This window comes from Natrix helvetica (assembly GCF_964273705.1).
Source record: "Natrix helvetica genome assembly, chromosome: 4".
NCBI lineage: Eukaryota > Metazoa > Chordata > Lepidosauria > Squamata > Natricidae > Natrix > Natrix helvetica.
The window spans coordinates 73,116,919-73,134,654 of NC_138550.1; the positions used below are offsets into that span (position 1 = coordinate 73,116,919).

At 41.9% G+C, this 17,736-nt stretch overlaps 1 protein-coding gene across 1 annotated transcript in view; it reads left to right on the forward strand.

Moving 5' to 3' along the window:
• Window positions 1-17,736, forward strand: part of SORCS2 (sortilin related VPS10 domain containing receptor 2) — a 131,375-nt gene that overhangs the window by 56,141 nt on the left and 57,498 nt on the right. Inside the window, exons 6-10 of the mRNA XM_081950077.1 lie at window positions 4,094-4,158; window positions 5,380-5,498; window positions 7,906-7,995; window positions 10,379-10,558; window positions 12,925-13,071. Coding sequence (XP_081806203.1) covers window positions 4,094-4,158; window positions 5,380-5,498; window positions 7,906-7,995; window positions 10,379-10,558; window positions 12,925-13,071 — 601 coding nt within the window. The remainder of the gene's footprint in view (window positions 1-4,093; window positions 4,159-5,379; window positions 5,499-7,905; window positions 7,996-10,378; window positions 10,559-12,924; window positions 13,072-17,736) is intronic.

Below are 17,736 nucleotides of genomic sequence, written 5' to 3' on the forward strand. Positions count from 1 at the left end.
CATCCCCCAACAGTCCATCGATACCCATCTTGGGAATTGCCTCTCATTCTTCAAGCACTCGTGGAGGCCCCCTTTGAACCGCTAAGAGATACGTCACTTCTGTACTTGTCGCAGAAGGTAATCTTCTTAGTGGCAATTACATCTGCACTACGGATTTTGGATCTGGCAGTTCTTTCGATGCGACAAAATCTATGTACTTTTCATTTGAACCATGTGGTCCTAAGAGTGGACCCGATGTTCATCTCTAAGGTGAATTCCATCTTCCACCGCTCTCAAGAATTGGTTTTACCAAATTTTTGCCTGGATCTGGTTCACTATCTGGAATGTAGATGGCACACTCTGGATGTTCGAAGGGCCCTCCAGATCTATCTAATTCCGCCGCTTATTTCTTCTGTTCTCCAAATTAAATTAACTTTAAGTTTTTTATAGGCAGTCACTTTTAAAACGGCAAAAATTCCTCACCAGCTGGAAATACTTTCTCTTTCCGTATCCTTCCATTTTGGAGCCGCCCCAACTTTATCAGCCTAATGGCTGGATTTTTTGTCGCCGGCTTGAAGAACTTCTCTTGAATCCATCAGGGACTTTGTGATGTCCATGAGATCAGCAAGACGTATTCTTCCTGTTCACCGGGTTTAGGTCCGATTGGACCACCCAGCGGCAAAAGTATCGGCTGCGGTCTCAGAACTTCGAGACCGCAGGTCCGTATCGTCGAGACGTTGTCTCCTCCTCCCTGTCTGCATGATAGTCTTCATTAAAAAAGCTAGGTATAGCAGCAGGAAGAGGCGGGACGTAAGCTTTGCAGACTCAGTTATATTGGATGGGACATGAGGATAGCCCACGCATGGATGCTATCTCCACTAACATAGGAGAAAGATGCCTGAATCATGTGACAGAACCTTGGGAGCACTAAGTGGCAGGGGCAACTGCACCATTCCCCAAGCTCATGTGGCTAGGACATTGGAGTGGAGAACAGTACAAAGCAGCACTTCTGAGTAGCAACAACAGTAGTATGGCTTATCGGGCCTATCAGGTAAGCCAAAACCCATTCTGTTGAGAGGCCTATGCAGCCTATCCAAGGCAGCTCCTGGTCCCATTATACCTTCTTTCCTTTTCTTTGAGGTGTATCATCAGGAGCTGTGCATAATCAGGTGTAGTACATGTAGGGAACAGAACTCTTGCTAGGAAAATCTGTAACCTTTACAGGTTCCTGAACCAGCTTTCCAGAGAAGCATAATTCACCTCCATGATTTCACAGATGGCACTCAGAGTAATCCAGTTACTAATAACCAGTTGCACATTCTTCCCCACAATATATAATTTACTTTATGTGGAATATGGGAGTGAATATAACTGAATTATGGCATCCTGAGATAAATAGATTATCACATAAACATTTGTTCATCTGTGGATATTTCTATGGTAACAAGTGTACCATCATTAGTAAAATAACACATACCAAGTCTCTGTTAAAGAGTGATTTGTAATTTATTTTTATAGAGCATTTTACAAGTGGCAAAGATAATGGAAGATTCTTAAAGAGAAAAATGTATGTGACAAAAAGCAATCTGAACAATTAAAGAACTAGACTGAATACTAGTACTAAAGTACTGAATACTGTGTGCAATATCAAAACAGTAGCATGTTTGCTGTAAGCTATGGCTCGAAATAGGAATATCAGAAGAAAACGTCTGGCTAAAAATACAATAATAAATTAAACAAATCGTGTTGAATACATTTTCTGTCTCTGCAAGTAACTAAAAATGCCAGAAAACATGATTTTCATGCTAATTAGAGGAGACTATTTATTCAATACACTGAAAACAAAATCCCCTCTAGAAAAGTACCAGCATCATGTTTCAAATTAGCTGTCTCATTGTAGTCATGAATAATACTGCTTGATTAAAGGGTAATTTATTAATAACCCAGTATTATGAATTGGAGATCTTGACTCTATTAGTATGTTTGGACAAAGTTTTCAGCAATTTACTAAATATAGTGAAAGAAGACAGACATTAGAGTATTTTTAGTGCATGTTTAATTTGAATTGTTTTGAGGATACAGTTTTTTTTTAGAAATGAAATAGTGCATCCATCAAATGTAGAAAATAAAACAGCACACAGAACACCAAAGCAATATATCAACCAAATAGAAAAGCTACCTAAGAATAAGAAAGAAAAGGAATGAATTTTAAATATATATACTGTATCTTTTGCACTATAAGATGCACTTCCTCCTCCAAAAGTGGGTGAAAATGTCTGGGTGTCTTATGGAGAGAATATTGCCTATCACTGCCACCGCCTGTTGCTGCCACCGCCTATCGGCACTTGGATCAGCTTCCCGGAATATCACCGATCAGCTGTTCCAGGTGGTGGGGATCACTGCAAGCTGATGGCTGGATTTTTTGTCCCCGGCTTGAAGAACTTCTCTTGGATCCATCAGGGACTTTGTGATGTCCGTGAGATCAGCAGAGGGGTGTAGAAGCAGAGGGGTGTAGATGCCAGCGTGGAAGATGATTGGAACATGTGATGGATTATGGGGTGTGGGGATAGATCATGAACTTTCAACTGGGTGGAATTCCAGGAAGAAAAATCAGAGTTGGAATTCCACAGAAGTGCCAACTTGCCTGTATGATTACTGTATTTTTTGCCCTATAAGACTCACTTTTTTACTCCAAAAAAGAGGGTGAAAATCTGGGTGCGTCTTATATGCCGAATGTAGCCACCTGGGTCATCTAAAAATGGGGCAGGCAAACACCAGTGAGGAAGAAAGCAATGACAATGACTGCGTGGATCTGTCCTTCCTCATTTCTGATAGCAGCGAAGAAGAGGAATTCTTGGGGTTCGAATAAAAACATTACAGCCTTATTTTTGTTACTTTCACTGTTTACTGACTTTACTGACTGTTAATGAGAGTAAAGATAGTTCTTAATATGTTACATGGTTGACATAAAATTGTTCTTAAACTGCTGTTAACTTTATACAGTTGATATAAAATATTTTACTACAGTATTTGGTTCAGAATCTTTTTTTTCTAGATTTTCCTCCTTTAAAATTGGGTGTGTCTTATATTCCGGAGCGTCTTATAGGGCGAAAAATACGGTAAATTGGAACTTTAAGGATGATTCTGCCTTGGTCTCTGATTGATTTCATGCATGGTATTTGGAACGCTGACAGAATGTTTTGTTAGGGGAGCTAAAAATAATAATTTGCCTAGAAAGTTGAATGTTATGTATATCAGAATTTTTGGAAATTATAGATATTGAAATTAATTGTTTTTTGAAGAAGTAAAAACTCAACCAAACAAGTTTGTGGTATTTTAGGTATAACACAGTCTCTGTACTATAGTTGGAATGAGCTTTGCTAACTATTTATTATAAGGAATGATTAAATTGTACTAAAGAATAGTATTTGTTTTTCTCAACATTTTGGTTTTGGTGAGGTAGATAGGAATGTGAATTAATTTGAAATATAATTAACTGTATTTTAATTAACAGTTCTCATAGTGGTGTACAATGTTGATGACAATGATTATGTATAGTAATTTTCTCAAATGAAGCTATTTTTAATAAAACTACAATTATCTAACATGGCAAAGGAAGTATACATTTGAAATTGGTCTTCTTTATGATCTGCCTTCAATGAAAGATAATACTTTAGATATAATAAGCAACATTTAATATTTATTATGTGTTAGAAAACATTTTATCTTATGTCTACATCTTGTTATAGTTTTGAAATGTTGCTTATGTAGTGGATTAGATTTAAAATTGTGGGAGTTCAAAACCTTGCTCAGCTGTGAACTTGACTTGAGATCATTGTAATTAAAATAGGATAATTTACATGGACTGTATCAAGCTTTTGAGAAATAAATTTGGAAATAAGTGTATATTTTTGGATAATAGTAAAATCATCCTTTACATGACTATTTTTGAATCTTTTTCTGCACTGTATTTTGAGAGATTTTAATAATAAAGGAAAAGAAAGCTTATTTTCTGTAAATACAGAATTGGCAGTAGTTAAATATAGTTTATTACGTTTATTTACCCTAAAACTGTCGTTTTCCATTGGTAACTGCAATTTTATTACTTTTGTAGGGCTGTTGATGGAGTTGATGAAGATCCTGATTTTTTTCATATGGAAGTCCAAGATCCAAATGGAGGTACACATTAGGATATTGTAATTGTTTTTTGTTTTACACATTTCTGGTTAAATTCATAAAAAATGTAACCAAACTTTAACCAAATACTTCCATCAGTAACTTCCAAGCAACAAAAATTATATATTGTTTCCTGTTTATATACAGATGCTTCATTCAGGTACCTAAGCCTTGAATGTTTTTGCCACATTGTTTATATTTTGTCACTGAGTTATTCTAACCACACATATCTTAGGTTCATTAATAAGTATAAAATGTCTCTTTTGAGACCCAATCCCATTATCAGCTAATAGAAGATATGCTTTGAGGACTAGCTTATTTTTTAAATTCTCAAGATTTGTAGGACTTCCTCTTACTCACTTTTTGTTTCATTTTTTATTCATTCCTTCATCCATTATATTTATATCCAAACTCACCTTTAGTGCCCAATTTTGTTTTCCTTTTTATTCAATATTCATTCTTTGACTTTACATTTTTATAGAAAGATCAATTACCAGATTTACTCTGATATGTCACCTCCACATTTGCAAGCAGAATAGAATATAATTAGAAATAACATTTGTAAATTGATTGTGGTTATTATTTGGCAGGTATTCATAATTTAAGCCATTTTAACAAAAAAAATAAAATAAAAATGTTTCATGCTCTGATTTAAAAGCTATATTATATTTTTAAAAGATATCCATCTGAGCTATAAGCAAATCTGACATTCCAATTTTAGATTCCAAGCTATATTGGCTCACATCTATGGATTCTGAAATTTTGTGCTGTTGCAGCAATTGTAATTGATATATCTGTAACTGGTATGTCTATTCAGTATTCCAGATTGAACCCTGTCTCTTTGAAGAGCCCTGTCTCAAAGTTGTTTTCAATGTTTTGTTCTAATTTTGTAGATTTTATTCCACAAAACCAAAGTTTTGTGTTATAACCCCAAGTGAGAAATGACAAGCCCATAGAGAGGTTTTATGGAATTATTTATTCCTGTACGAAATATCCTAAAATTCACATGGTTCTATTAAAATATTATACATTATGTGGAATTCTAGTATTTGTAATTTACATGTGTGTGAACCTTGCTCAAAAATCTAAAAAACAGCTATCAAGGAAAGCAGATCAATACTAGTTGAAGAGAGTGGACTTTATGAATCATTCAGCTTTTATTCTGGCAAATGGTGTAAGCATTTCTTTTATTTACTTTTATCTATTATTTTTGGTTCTCAACAGGTTTTTACTATATGACCTGTCAGTTTCAGAATTGTTCTGAAAAATCACTGAAATCTCCCTTCAGTGATAGGATTGACAAGAATTCCTTGACAGTACAGGATAACTACATATTCCTTCAGGTAAGATCATTGACTATGTTAATATTTACATAATTTTGAGTACAAATCTAATCTTGTTTACATATGAAGCTTTTTAATAAAGAAATAAATGCAATCTCAAGAAGGTAGTGCAAAAATTACCATAATCAAATGTTGGTGTCTCCCTTAACCTCCAAATGATAAGTAATTTTCTAGCCCAAGCTGCCATTTAAAAGCTAATTGTTCATGTTGTTGGTTTCATTTTTCCATGAGATTACTACAAATGCAAGTGTCAGTTTAAACTGTCTCTGATGTTGCAAAATTTGCATTATCCTTACTTATCAGGTAGATTAGTCATTTCAAATTTCACACCAAAAGACATATAGTTTTGATTCTATTATATAGCTCAGTGGTGGTGAAGGGAGTATGCGGGTGCATGTGTGGCACTGAGTGCCGAAAAGAGAGCACTTTGCATGTGTACTCACCTAGAGCGCAACCAGGAGGAGGAGTTGCCCAGGGACATGAACTTACTGAAAAATTTACTTCCGACTTTCAGCATGCGCATGTGCACCGATAGGCAACTCTTACAGTTACTGCTGCACATGCACCGATCAGCTAGCCAGCGTGCATGCTCACAGACCAGCTCTTCCAGTTTCCGGCACTGCTGCATGCACAAAGGCCAGCTAATCGTTGCTTCCACATGCAGGCCAGAAACCCGGAAGAGGAACGGCCAACGCCATGCGTGCCAGGCAACATGGCTCCGCATGCCACTTAAGGCACATGTGCCATAGTTTCGCCATCATGGATATAGCTGATTAATTGGGTAGCTACTTTCAAGACTGCAGTGACGTGCGGTGAGGTTTATGGCTGGTGAGGCTGGTGACGTCATCAGGAAGGCGGGGAATGGGACCACGTGTGCTGGAGGCTCAGGCTGCCTCAGCCTCCAGCACACGTGATCCCATTCCCTGCCTTCCTGAGCGTGCTCTGCCGGCTCGCGCTCCGCAGTCCTCGAAAGCAACTGGGGAGCATATTGCAGTCGCGAGGAGCGCGCGAAATCCAGCAGAGGCAGGAAGGTTCTCGTAGTTCCCCAGTCGCTTTTGTGACTTCGTCATCCGGCAGCACCAACAACATTTCTGCCTCCGCCCTCCGTAGCTCCCGGGCGCACCCGGATGGAGGTAGCCAGAATGGCGCCGAGGCAATCCGGCGGGCAAGCGACTGAAGATCAGGCTGCCTCGCTCACTCTTTTGTCCGCCTGGACCGCCTCGGCGTCGCTGTGGCTACATCTGTCCGGCCGTGCCCGGGAGCTGCGGAGGGCGGAGGCAGAAATGTTGTCGGCGCTGCCGGATGACGAAGGCACGAAAGCAACTGAACCCAGTCGCTTTCGTGCCTTCGTCATCCGGGAGTGCCGACAACATTTCTGCCTCCGCAGCTCCCGGGCGCAGCCGGCCGGATGTATATAATATTATAAAGCCACCTTAAAGCTACAGGACACGAAATCAACTTTGAAGGAGCCAGGTTAATCTCCAAAACAGAACACCTTCACAAGAGAATAATCATGGAAGCCATCGAAATAGAGAAACACCCCCACAGCATGAACAAACGTGATGATACCTCCCGCCTACCAAACATCTGGAAACCAGCCCTAGCCAACAAACGAACACCACCCACCACCCAAGCCGTTAAAATACAAAACAACAATGCACACACAACCTGCACCAATCAGCACCAATCTACCAATCATGATACAACCACACAACCAATCATTCCACTTACTGAAACAAAGCCAGCACCCCATCCCCTCCCACCAAGACTTACAGAAAGACGGCAGCTCCGATCACATTTTAAGCCCACATTTTGAGCCCACGCTTGAAGATGGCAGGTGAGATCCTGCCGAAACATTGCAAAGACAATCTCAACCTTACACGGGAAAAGACCCGAATACAACAAAACCAGCATACCTACACCCGTGAAAATCTACGAAAACAAATTATATATATAGTATATTATATACTATTATTTCATGAAGAGAGGTGAGGCTCTGCCTCCCCTGCCTCCCCTGACCACACGTCCCTGCAAGACTGTCTAGCACAGGTTTGGTAACTTTGTGTCCCTATAGTTCATTTTTGCATTTGTTGAGTCCCCCCAGATTAACAAAGCTAGTCTCATTTGTTTCTTTACATCTTTGCTCATTGTATCCCCGGTTGTCTTCTCACTCCAAAAATAATATTTAAAAGTGCAAACACGCAAGCTGTTAACTACCTATAGCTTAATAGGTATTCTTTCCCCACTTCACTCAAGGTGAATTTCTGCAGATGACCATGATTGTATTAGTGCCCCTTGTGTGTGCACTCCCTCTATACTCCATGTTCCTAATGAAATAAATCATTACTGTGTACATTTTTATGATTTTTTTTCATAGATAAAATTGTGTTCCCCTCTCTTTTCACAGGTGTCTTCAGGAAACCAAACAAAATACTATGTTTCTTATCATCGGAATGAATTTATACAGATGAAATTGCCAAAGTATGCTTTACCCAAGGTAATTCCTCACAAAATCCATAATTATTCTTTCATTGCTGGACTAGAACTTGCACCGGGGCACCAGCAATCTTTGCTGCTGCAATGAAGCTTAAGCAGCAAGCTGGTGTAGGACTCCTTTCTAGTCATGGACATGGAGTTTTGGTGATTGATAACTTACGTTTATTACTTAATTTTAAAGTGTAGCACTACTTATGTTTATTTGACTTTTTCATTTTTTAATTAAATATTGCATTTTAATCTGGGACAAGCCCTATTCAGAATGTAATGTACTGTTTATGAAAAATTGTACTACCATATTGAGATGATCATAGTCCGATATCATTCCAAAGGAAGTACCGGTACTTTGGACATTGTATTAAAAAACTTTCTGCTATTGATTAAAGCAGCTGAGTCTTTTTTCAAACATTTGCATAAATGTGGAAAAAGTTACTATGACTTTAAGTCAATTAATGCAATTCTTAAATACAGCAGCATTTGTTTTTTGCAAGTCTGTACTTGAAAAAGTGATTAAAGAAAGCTTCTTGCTATTCTTTTTTTTAATCCCAAATAATACTAAGTTGCTTTGGGGAGATGGGAATCATGGTATACAGCAGTAATAGTCAACCTTTTTCTACCCACTAATGGATCTTTCTTGATGGAAAAATTTCCTTACCGCGCACCAGTTTTTGCGCAAGTGCGGAATATTTTTTAGAAAGGAGGGTGTTTTTTTAAAAAAGAAATGTACATACATTTATCTTTTTATTTCTACTTTATGCATGTTTATAATGTTTTTAACTTTATAAAGTTTAATTAGAAAACAATAAAGTAAATTGAAATTAGCTTTACTAGTGATTAATGAGATCTTTGAGGCTGATCCTGCGAGACTAAATATTTGATATCTGGTTCGATTTTCGTAAGGAACAAACGAAGGTCTCCTCTTTCGGTGCTTTTCCTTTTTATCTCCTTTTTTTAATCTTCCTTAGGGCTATGTACAAAAGTAAGGCTGAGCTAGTTAGCCCACTTATTATTATTAGCCAACAACAATTCTCTCCTGCCTTTTCTTTCTCCTATTTTGCAACTGCTCTACTCCGCTTCTGCCTGTCCCTGCTCTCAGTTTCTACTCGATTTCTCCTCCTCCTCCTTTCCCCACAACCCCACTCCCTTCTAGCACTGATGATGTTACCTAGTTTGGTAATGAAATGTCTGTAAGAAAACCACCAAGCTCAGAAAGCAGCAAAGATCCCACTATCCCCCACCTCCTCTTTCTCCCTTTCATTCTCCTTTTTGTCTTTTCTGCTCCTCCCCCCCCCCCTTCTAGCACTTCACCAGCTCAGGTGCGACCGGAGAAGTTTCTCTTCTCAGAAATGTCTTCAGTGGAGCGGTGGCAGCCTGGCAGGCTGAGCCTGGGTCCCTTTCAGGAGCTTCACTGAGGAAACTTCTCCGGTCGCACCTGAGCTGGTGAAGCGCAGGCAAGCGCCGTCCCGTCGCCAGGGAAACAGTGAGTGAGGTGAATTGCGTGGTTGCTCAGATCACACGGGCGCAGCCCAACCGGAGAAGTTTCTCTTCTCAGAAATGTCTTCTCGGGCTGCGCCCGTGTGATCTGAGCAACCACGCGATTCACCTCACTCACTGTTTCCCTGGCGAGGGGACGGCGCTTGCCTGCGCTCCACCAGCTCAGGCGCGACCAGAGAAGTTTCCTCAGTGAAGCTCCTGAAAGGGACGCAGGCTGCCACCGCTCCACTTAAGACATTTCTGAGAAGAGAAACTTCTCTGGTCGTGCCCGAGCTGGTGGAGTGCAGGCAAGCGCCGTCTGGTGAAAGGGGCGGGCCAGGAACTTACTTCCGGGTTCATTGACCAATGGGATAGCACGATCCGGTGCAATCCGGCAGAAACCCACCACTGACTCCTCCCCTTCCTCTTCCCACGTGTTTGCTTGTGCACAGGCTTGCGCTCGCCTGCCCACTCGCACAAAAGGAGGTTTTAACCTCCGAAATCCCCACCGCCCACCTGGAATCCCAAAACGCCCACTAGTGGGCGGTAGGGACCAGGTTGACGACCCATGGTATACAATATTTCACTGATGGTGAACCTTTTGGGCACCGAGTGCCCAAACCAGAACACGGATGTGTGCACACCGGCATGTCAGAAACCCAAAGAACAGCTGGCTGGTGTGTTCATGCACCTGGCCAGCTGGTCTTCAGGTTTCCGGCACTCCAGCACACGCGAACACCAACTGGCCAGTAACCAGAAGAGCAGTTGGCGACAGCGCACGTGCCCACAGAGAGGTCTATGTGTGCTACCTCTGGCACACGTGCCATAGGTTCTCCTTCATGGCAGTATTTTCATTAACACTAGGTAGCTCCAGGTTGTAAATCTCATTTTTTTTCTTTTTTTCACTTCAGGATTTACAGATTATCAGCACTGATGAGAGCCAGGTGTTTATAGCTATTCAGGAATGGTATCAGATTGACACATATAACCTCTACCAGTCTGACCCGCAAGGGGTTTCCTATTCCATTGCATTAGAAAATGTCAGGAGTACCAAGCAACCTGAGGAGAATGTTTTAATAGATATTTTGGAGGTAAATGTCTTTTTAAAAACCTACAATTTTATTAACTATAGTAACATTTCTTTAGCCTCTTTGACTTTTGGTTTAAAGATTTTTGTACTGGTTTTCCTGTTTTCTTAAAATGGAATATTCCTATCAATATAATTTGTTTATTTGAGTACAGGTACTGCTCAGTTTAAGAATGAGTTTGGTTCCTGTTGTCTGTTAAGTTGAATTTGTATGTAAGCTGGAACAATGTTATTGTATTATACTGTATAAGTAGTATAGTCTAATAAACTATTATATAAATCCCTTGAATTTTGCCTCAGTAGGCTCTTTTCTTAATTATGGATCATCCTAAAACTGGGTTTTTTTAATCCAAGGACTTGTTGTATTAGAGGTAGTACTATAAATAAAAAATATGTATATATATTAAAAATAAAAGGAAAAAAAGGTATTCCTCTTTATTTTTATGTATATTTTTGACAACTGAGGCTGCGTAACTATTAATTAACTGCCTTTCTGTGACATATTCAATCTATAAATTTTATTAGTATATACATATATCTGTCCACATATATAATTAAATCACATTTATGGGGCAAAATGCATGTCAGATATATAGTGTACACACTGTCAATCTAGACCAGGGGTGTCAAACACAATGCCTGCTGGCCGGATCCAGCCTGTGTGGTGCTTAAATCCGGCCTGCAGGGGCTGCCTGAAAATATCAAAGGACTGGCCCGCAGTGCCTCTGCTGGCCAAAATGTGCCATGTGTGCCTCCTTTGACCTGTTTTCAACCTCCCCAGCCTCCAGCAGCACTCTGCAGGCCAAAAACGGGCTGTGCGGAGGCATTGCAGGGCCTCTGCAAGGCTCCCACTCCCCACTGGCCTGTGGAAGAGAACTACAATGCTCATCTGGTCCTCTAAGAAATCCAATTTGACACCCCTGGTCTAGACATATGTAGCCCATTAATTATTACAAATAATGAATTGCCTATTTGTCTTTCAAAAAGATGTGTGCCGTCACATATTAAGGGGCCTTCAGTTGTATTTTAACACATAGGTAGAGAACTCTTGAAGAGATAACTTCACTCTTTCTTTTACCCTGGTACCCTGTAATGGAATGGGTGGATGACCTTGGGGGAATGAGCAGAAGAAGTGCTGCTTAAGAAATAATCAGACAAGAGAGGCAGAAATGGCTTAACAGGCAGAGAAAGAAACTTAGGAAGGACTCTCCGCTAATTGATCAAGCAGTTAAAATGAGTGGCTTTTGTACCTTCACAGTTGCCAGAGTCTGCTAATGTAGCATTACAATTGGCTCATCTAGTCATGTTTCCTGTCACATTTACCTGGAAGGATTGACATACCATCTATCCTGTCTCAGCCATGTGCCATCTTAGAGTGACCAAGAATATTTGTCTGAAATAGTAGTCTTTTCCTTCTTATATAAGATGTTGGAATGAGAAGATGTTTTACCTCCACAGGGAATTGATTTGGCGTATGACAGGATTGTTGTATTTGGTCAGTCAGATGACTAAACCACCATGTATCTTAAAGGGATTAATTCTTAACATGAAATCTCAACAATATTTATAGGATAAGGGTTTAATGCTGCATAAATAGAAGAATACCTAAACCTATGTGACTAAAAATATTAACCACCTTCCTAATTACTATGTTTGACTAGAACATTTCAATCTCTGCACTAACCAAAAGTTGAACACCTCCAACTGATTTTTTTTAAATCTTTCTGTTGGGAAGAGAAAATGTTATTTCTCAATGATCTGCTGCTACATACTACAATATAATTTACTTACATAGCAATTAGCAGTATTAAATGTGGTACAATGGATGTTCAGCATAACTTCATAGTAATTTACCCATACAAGGAAAATAGATTTCTGGTTTAGAAAGATGCTTTTTTATTCTGGTTGGGAAGAGCTGTGACCTTCATGTGATGAACAATCACATGAAAATGAATTTCAAAAGGTTTTATTTAGATCAGTGTTCTCTCAATCAGCAGTATATATATCATTAAATAGTTCTTTATAAGAATACTGAGACAGAGAATTTCTTGAAGTGTAGAATTAGAGCAGCCCCTGAAAGGCTATGGCTTAGGAGTCAAAACATAACTAAAGAAACAATTGCTCTCTTTGTTTGGGTGTATTTGGAAGAGGGAGGGGGATTTATTGGAAGATTGTTCGCAAAACAGCAAAATCTGCTTCAGCTCCAGTTAGCTTGTTTTTGCCTTGATAAGATCCTCATTTTTGAGAGTAGTTATATTTCAAGCTATTGACATACTCACTTTTCTACTAGTAACAAATGAAGCTTAATATATTGTATAAATATTTAATGGATGTTTATTAATTGGCTATATTTTTTATTTGTAATAATAGGTTAAAGGTGTCAAAGGAGTGTTTTTGGCTAATCAGAAAATAAATGGAAAAGTTACCACTCTTATAACATTTAATAAAGGCCGTAACTGGGATTATCTAATGCCCCCACCTACTGATATGAATGGTAAACCAACTGACTGCAAACCAGTGAGTATTTCCCCCTGCTCTTAAAATAACAACAAAAAACCCTGTTTACTTAATAAAAACATTAAAAATATGTTGACCATGAGAAAAACAGATTAACTATGGAATGATTTGATGAAGTACATAGAATATAATTTGAACTATTATTATGCTCTGCTATTTTTGGTTTTCTATCAATAAAAGAATCTGTACCTTACAATAAGAAGAACACACTTTAGACTTCAACAGCTGAAATTATATTTCTGAAGTGATTTACAAACATGACTTTGCTTCATTTTCCTGAAAGCTTTGGGTAAATCTCTATTGATGTCTAAACTAATCCAGATATAACATCTGCTTTATCATTCTGTTTTTCCTTAAAAAACATTTCTCTTTTACTTAGGGACTTCATAGTTACTCCAACATTTGCAGTGGTCTTGCCTGGCTTTAGTAAGATGTGTTTTCTATGGATGTGGGGATAAAGGATATAGAATAAATCTATTCTTTAGTGCATTGGCCAAACTAAAATCTGATTTTTCTAGTATTTCATATGTAAATAGTATATATTAATGCTCTCTTATGAAACAATTCTTTGCAGACCTCATTTAGCAATCAGTTAGGTCAATATTCAACTTGTTTCTTAAACATCCTCATTATTTTAGATGTGAAAACTTTTTGCATTCAATATTATTTTGGACATTAACTTTGGGGTTTCATCTTATAAATCTTAATTAAGTTTTATATCTATAAATGACTCAAAACCTCACCATGACCAATACTGAGATAAATGGCAGTGGATTACAGTACTAATTCAAATCCATACTTGAGCTTGGAATCCTTTAGATAACTGAAAGCCAATCACTATTCCTGAGTCCAATTTACAGGATTTTAATTATAATAAAATGTGCTGTAGTTCCCTAAAGAAAGAAGGGACACAAATGTGATAACAAACAACAATTTAAAGAGCTATAGGTACGTCTTTACTAGATGAGATACTACAGGTTATATGCAATTGTCTTTCAGTCTCTAAAAGTCTCAGCCATCCAGGTCATGGTAGACCCAAAGGTGCTTTTTCAGGAGGCAACTGGACTTTCTTGTTTTTTCCTTGAAGACGTTTTGCTTCTCATCCAAGAAGCTTCTTCAGCTCTGACTGGATGGTGGGGAATGGAAGGATTTATATTCCTTGCAGACAGCTGGTCATTTGCATCCTCTTAGAGAGTCATTGAAGCATTTGGAGGTTTATCTGTGCCCTCAGGGACACCTCAGTAGTGCTCCTGGTTCTTGTAGTCTTCAATCTTTGCTCTGGAAATCCATTCCTATTCCCACACCAATCAAAGGGTGTTCATCCCAAATTGTATAGCTATGTCTGTAAAGATTATCAGTCATCCATGTTAGATTGGTATTGAGAAGGCAGAGACAGGCTTATAGTAACAACAGCTCTTTATTAACAGTAGAATAGTATGTACAATGCAGCAACTGCTTGGTCTGACAGCAGCCCTTTTATAGGGAGCTGTCAGACCTCTCAACCAATAGGATTGAACCTCTGTTCCCGCCGGAACAGAGGACCTTGGTGGAAACCATGGTAGTTAGAGTGAATATCTAACACCCCTCCCCTCTTATTTGGGATGTTTCTATTGGTCACGTAATCACGCAGGTAAGCAGGTTTTTGTTTAGTCCTACTAGACCTGTGTAGTTCATTTGGAACCAGTTCTTTGGGCAGGTTGGATGGACCTGTCTGCTCTCCAGCTCCGCTCTGTGGAACCTCCTGAAACTTTTCCCAGGCCGCGGCTGGAGCTTCTGGGATTTGCTCGTTTGGAGCTCGCTGTGGGCCTGCAACCTTTACCTTTACCTTTACCTTTATTTTCGATTTTTATACCGCCCCCTCTCCCCAAAGGGACTCGGGGCAGTGTACAGTAAAAAACAGATAAAATAGAATACAAACATACAAACATAAAAACATAGAAGAGGAGGCAATACGACACTGTACAGGTAAAGCAAATAAAAACAGTATATCAGCAATCCTAAAAAACACCCAATTAAAATTACCCAGTTAAAATATATCTGCCAGGAGGTATAATAAGGTTATGAATGGTCCAGGCCGGCTAAACGGAACAGGTGAGTCTACAGTTTTCGTCGAAAGGAGGGAAGGTCGGTGGTGGTTCTGATATCGGGGGGGAGGTCATTCCAGAGGGTTGGGCCCATCACAGAGAAGGCTCTACTCCTAGGTGCCGCCCGTTGGCACTGCTTAGTGGACGGCACCCGGAGAAGCCCCTCCCTGTGAGAGCGAATCGGTCGTAGGGAAGTGTGTGGTAGGATGCGATCCCGCAGGTACCTAGGTCCTGAGCCATGGAGCGCTTTAAAGATGGTGATTAACACCTTGAAACGCACCCGAAAGACCACAGGCAGCCAGTGCAGCTCGCGCAGGAGCGGTGTTACGTGGGAGTACCTAGTACTCCCCAAAATAGCCCGCGCGGCTGCGTTCTGGACTAGCTGCAGTCTTTGAGCGCGTCCCAAGGGAAGCCCCATGTAGAGGGCATTGCAGTAGTCCAGCCGAGACGTCACCAGTGCATGAGTGACCGTGCGTAGGGCATTCCGGTCCAGTAGGGGGCGCAATTGGCGCACCAGGCGAACCTGGTGGAACGCCCCCCTTGCCACGGCTGCCACATGGTCATCCATTGACAGCCGGGCATCTAGGAGGATGCCCAAATTGTGCGCCCGTTCCACAGGGGGCAATTGCTTGCCCCCTATGGTCAGCGATGGAATCAACTGACTGAACCGGGGTGCCGGTAGCCATAGCCACTCAGTCTTGGAGGGGTTGAGCTTGAGTCTGTTGTCCCCCATCCAGACCCCGACGGCTTCCAAACACCGGGTCATCACCTCGACAGCCTCGTTGGGGTGGTCTGGGGTGGAAATGTACAGCTGTGTATCGTCAGCGTACAGATGATACTCCACCCCAAAACCATGGATGATCTCCCCCAGCGGCTTCACATATGCGTTGAACAGAAGGGGCGAGAGGACTGACCCCTGAGGCACCCCACAAGTGAGTGGCCTCAGAGTCGACCTCTGCCCCCCTGCCAACACACATTGCGTCCGGTCGGAGAGGTAGGAGCCGAACCACCGCAAAACGGTGCCTCCAACTCCCATCCCCCCCAGCCGGCGCAATAGGATACCATGGTCGATGGTATCAAAAGCCGCCGAGAGATCTAATAGGACCAGGATAGAGGAACAACCCCTATCTCTGGCCCTCCAGAGATCATCGACCAACGCGACCAAGGCCGTCTCCGTGCTGTGTCCGGGCCGGAAGCCGGACTGGCATGGGTCTAGATATTCAGATTCCTCAAGGTGTCGTGGGAACTGCTGTGCCACCACATTCTCTACAACCTTCGCTAAAAAGGGAAGGTTGGAGACTGGACGATAATTAGCTAGCTCCATCGGGTCAAGGGAAGGCCTCTTGAGTAAGGGCCTCACCACCGCCTCTTTCAAGGCGGCCGGAAAGGACCCCTCGCTCAAAGAGGCGTTCACCAGGCCCAGTAGCCAGCCTCGTGTCACTTCCCAGGATGCCAGTACCAACCAGGAGGGACACGGGTCCATTAAACATGTGGTCGGTCGCAGCCGTCCACGCAACCTATCCAAATCCTCGGGGGCAACAGACGCAAACTCCTCCCAGAGTGGTCTCACAAGACTCACTGTTGGCGGCTCTTCTGGTCCACTGAAGGGGGCCCATCCGCTCCGGATCTGAGCGATTTTGTCCTGCAGATATTCCCCAAACTCCTCTGCTCTGCCCTGTAAAGGGGCTTCCCACGTCCTCTGTGATAAGAGAGAGCGGGTCACCCGAAACAGGGCGGCAGGGCGGTTATCGGTGGACGCAATAAGAGTGGCATAATGCCTACGTTTGGCCACTCTTAATGCCACAAGGTAAGTCCGTAAATAGGCTGTTACTTGTGTTCGGTCAGATTCGGAGCGTGAGGACCTCCACCTGCCCTCTAGGCGTCTCCTATGGCGCTTCATCACCCTCAGGTCCTCGGTAAACCAAGGAGCCCGGGTGGGTCGTCGCCGCAGGAGAGGCCGCAAAGGCGCAACTCGGTCCAAGGCCCCAGCGGCCGCCCTATTCCAGGCGGCTACTAGGTTCTCGGAGCAAGAGCGGGTCAGGGCTACAGGGAATGGCCCAAGCTCCGTCTGGAACCTATCCGGTTCCATCAGGCGCCTGGGGCGGTACCAACTTAGACAGTTTGGTTCCGCCTCCTCGCGGTGGGGGGTAGCGCCAGGGAAGTCCAGCCGGAGACATGAGTGATCTGACCATGACAGGGGAGTAATAGTTACATCCCCTCTTCCCAGATCACTCGCCCACTGTTCAGATACAAAAACAAGGTCCAGAGTGTGGCCACCTTCGTGTGTGGGGCCCTGAATTAATTGGATCAGGTCCATGGCTGTCATGGAAGCCATGAACTCCCGAGCTACCTCGGATGCTTCCCCCATCGACGGCAAGTTGAAATCCCCCATAACCACCAGCTTGGGGGTCTCAACTGCCATCTCAGAGATCAGCTTGAGGAGCTCGGGCAGGGCTGCTGACGTATAGCGAGGAGCCAAGTATACAATCAGCAAGCCCCACTGCCTCCCTGGGCCCCATTTCACACCAAGGGACTCACATCCGGGTATCTGAGGAACAGTGAACTCCCTCGGCTCTAGACA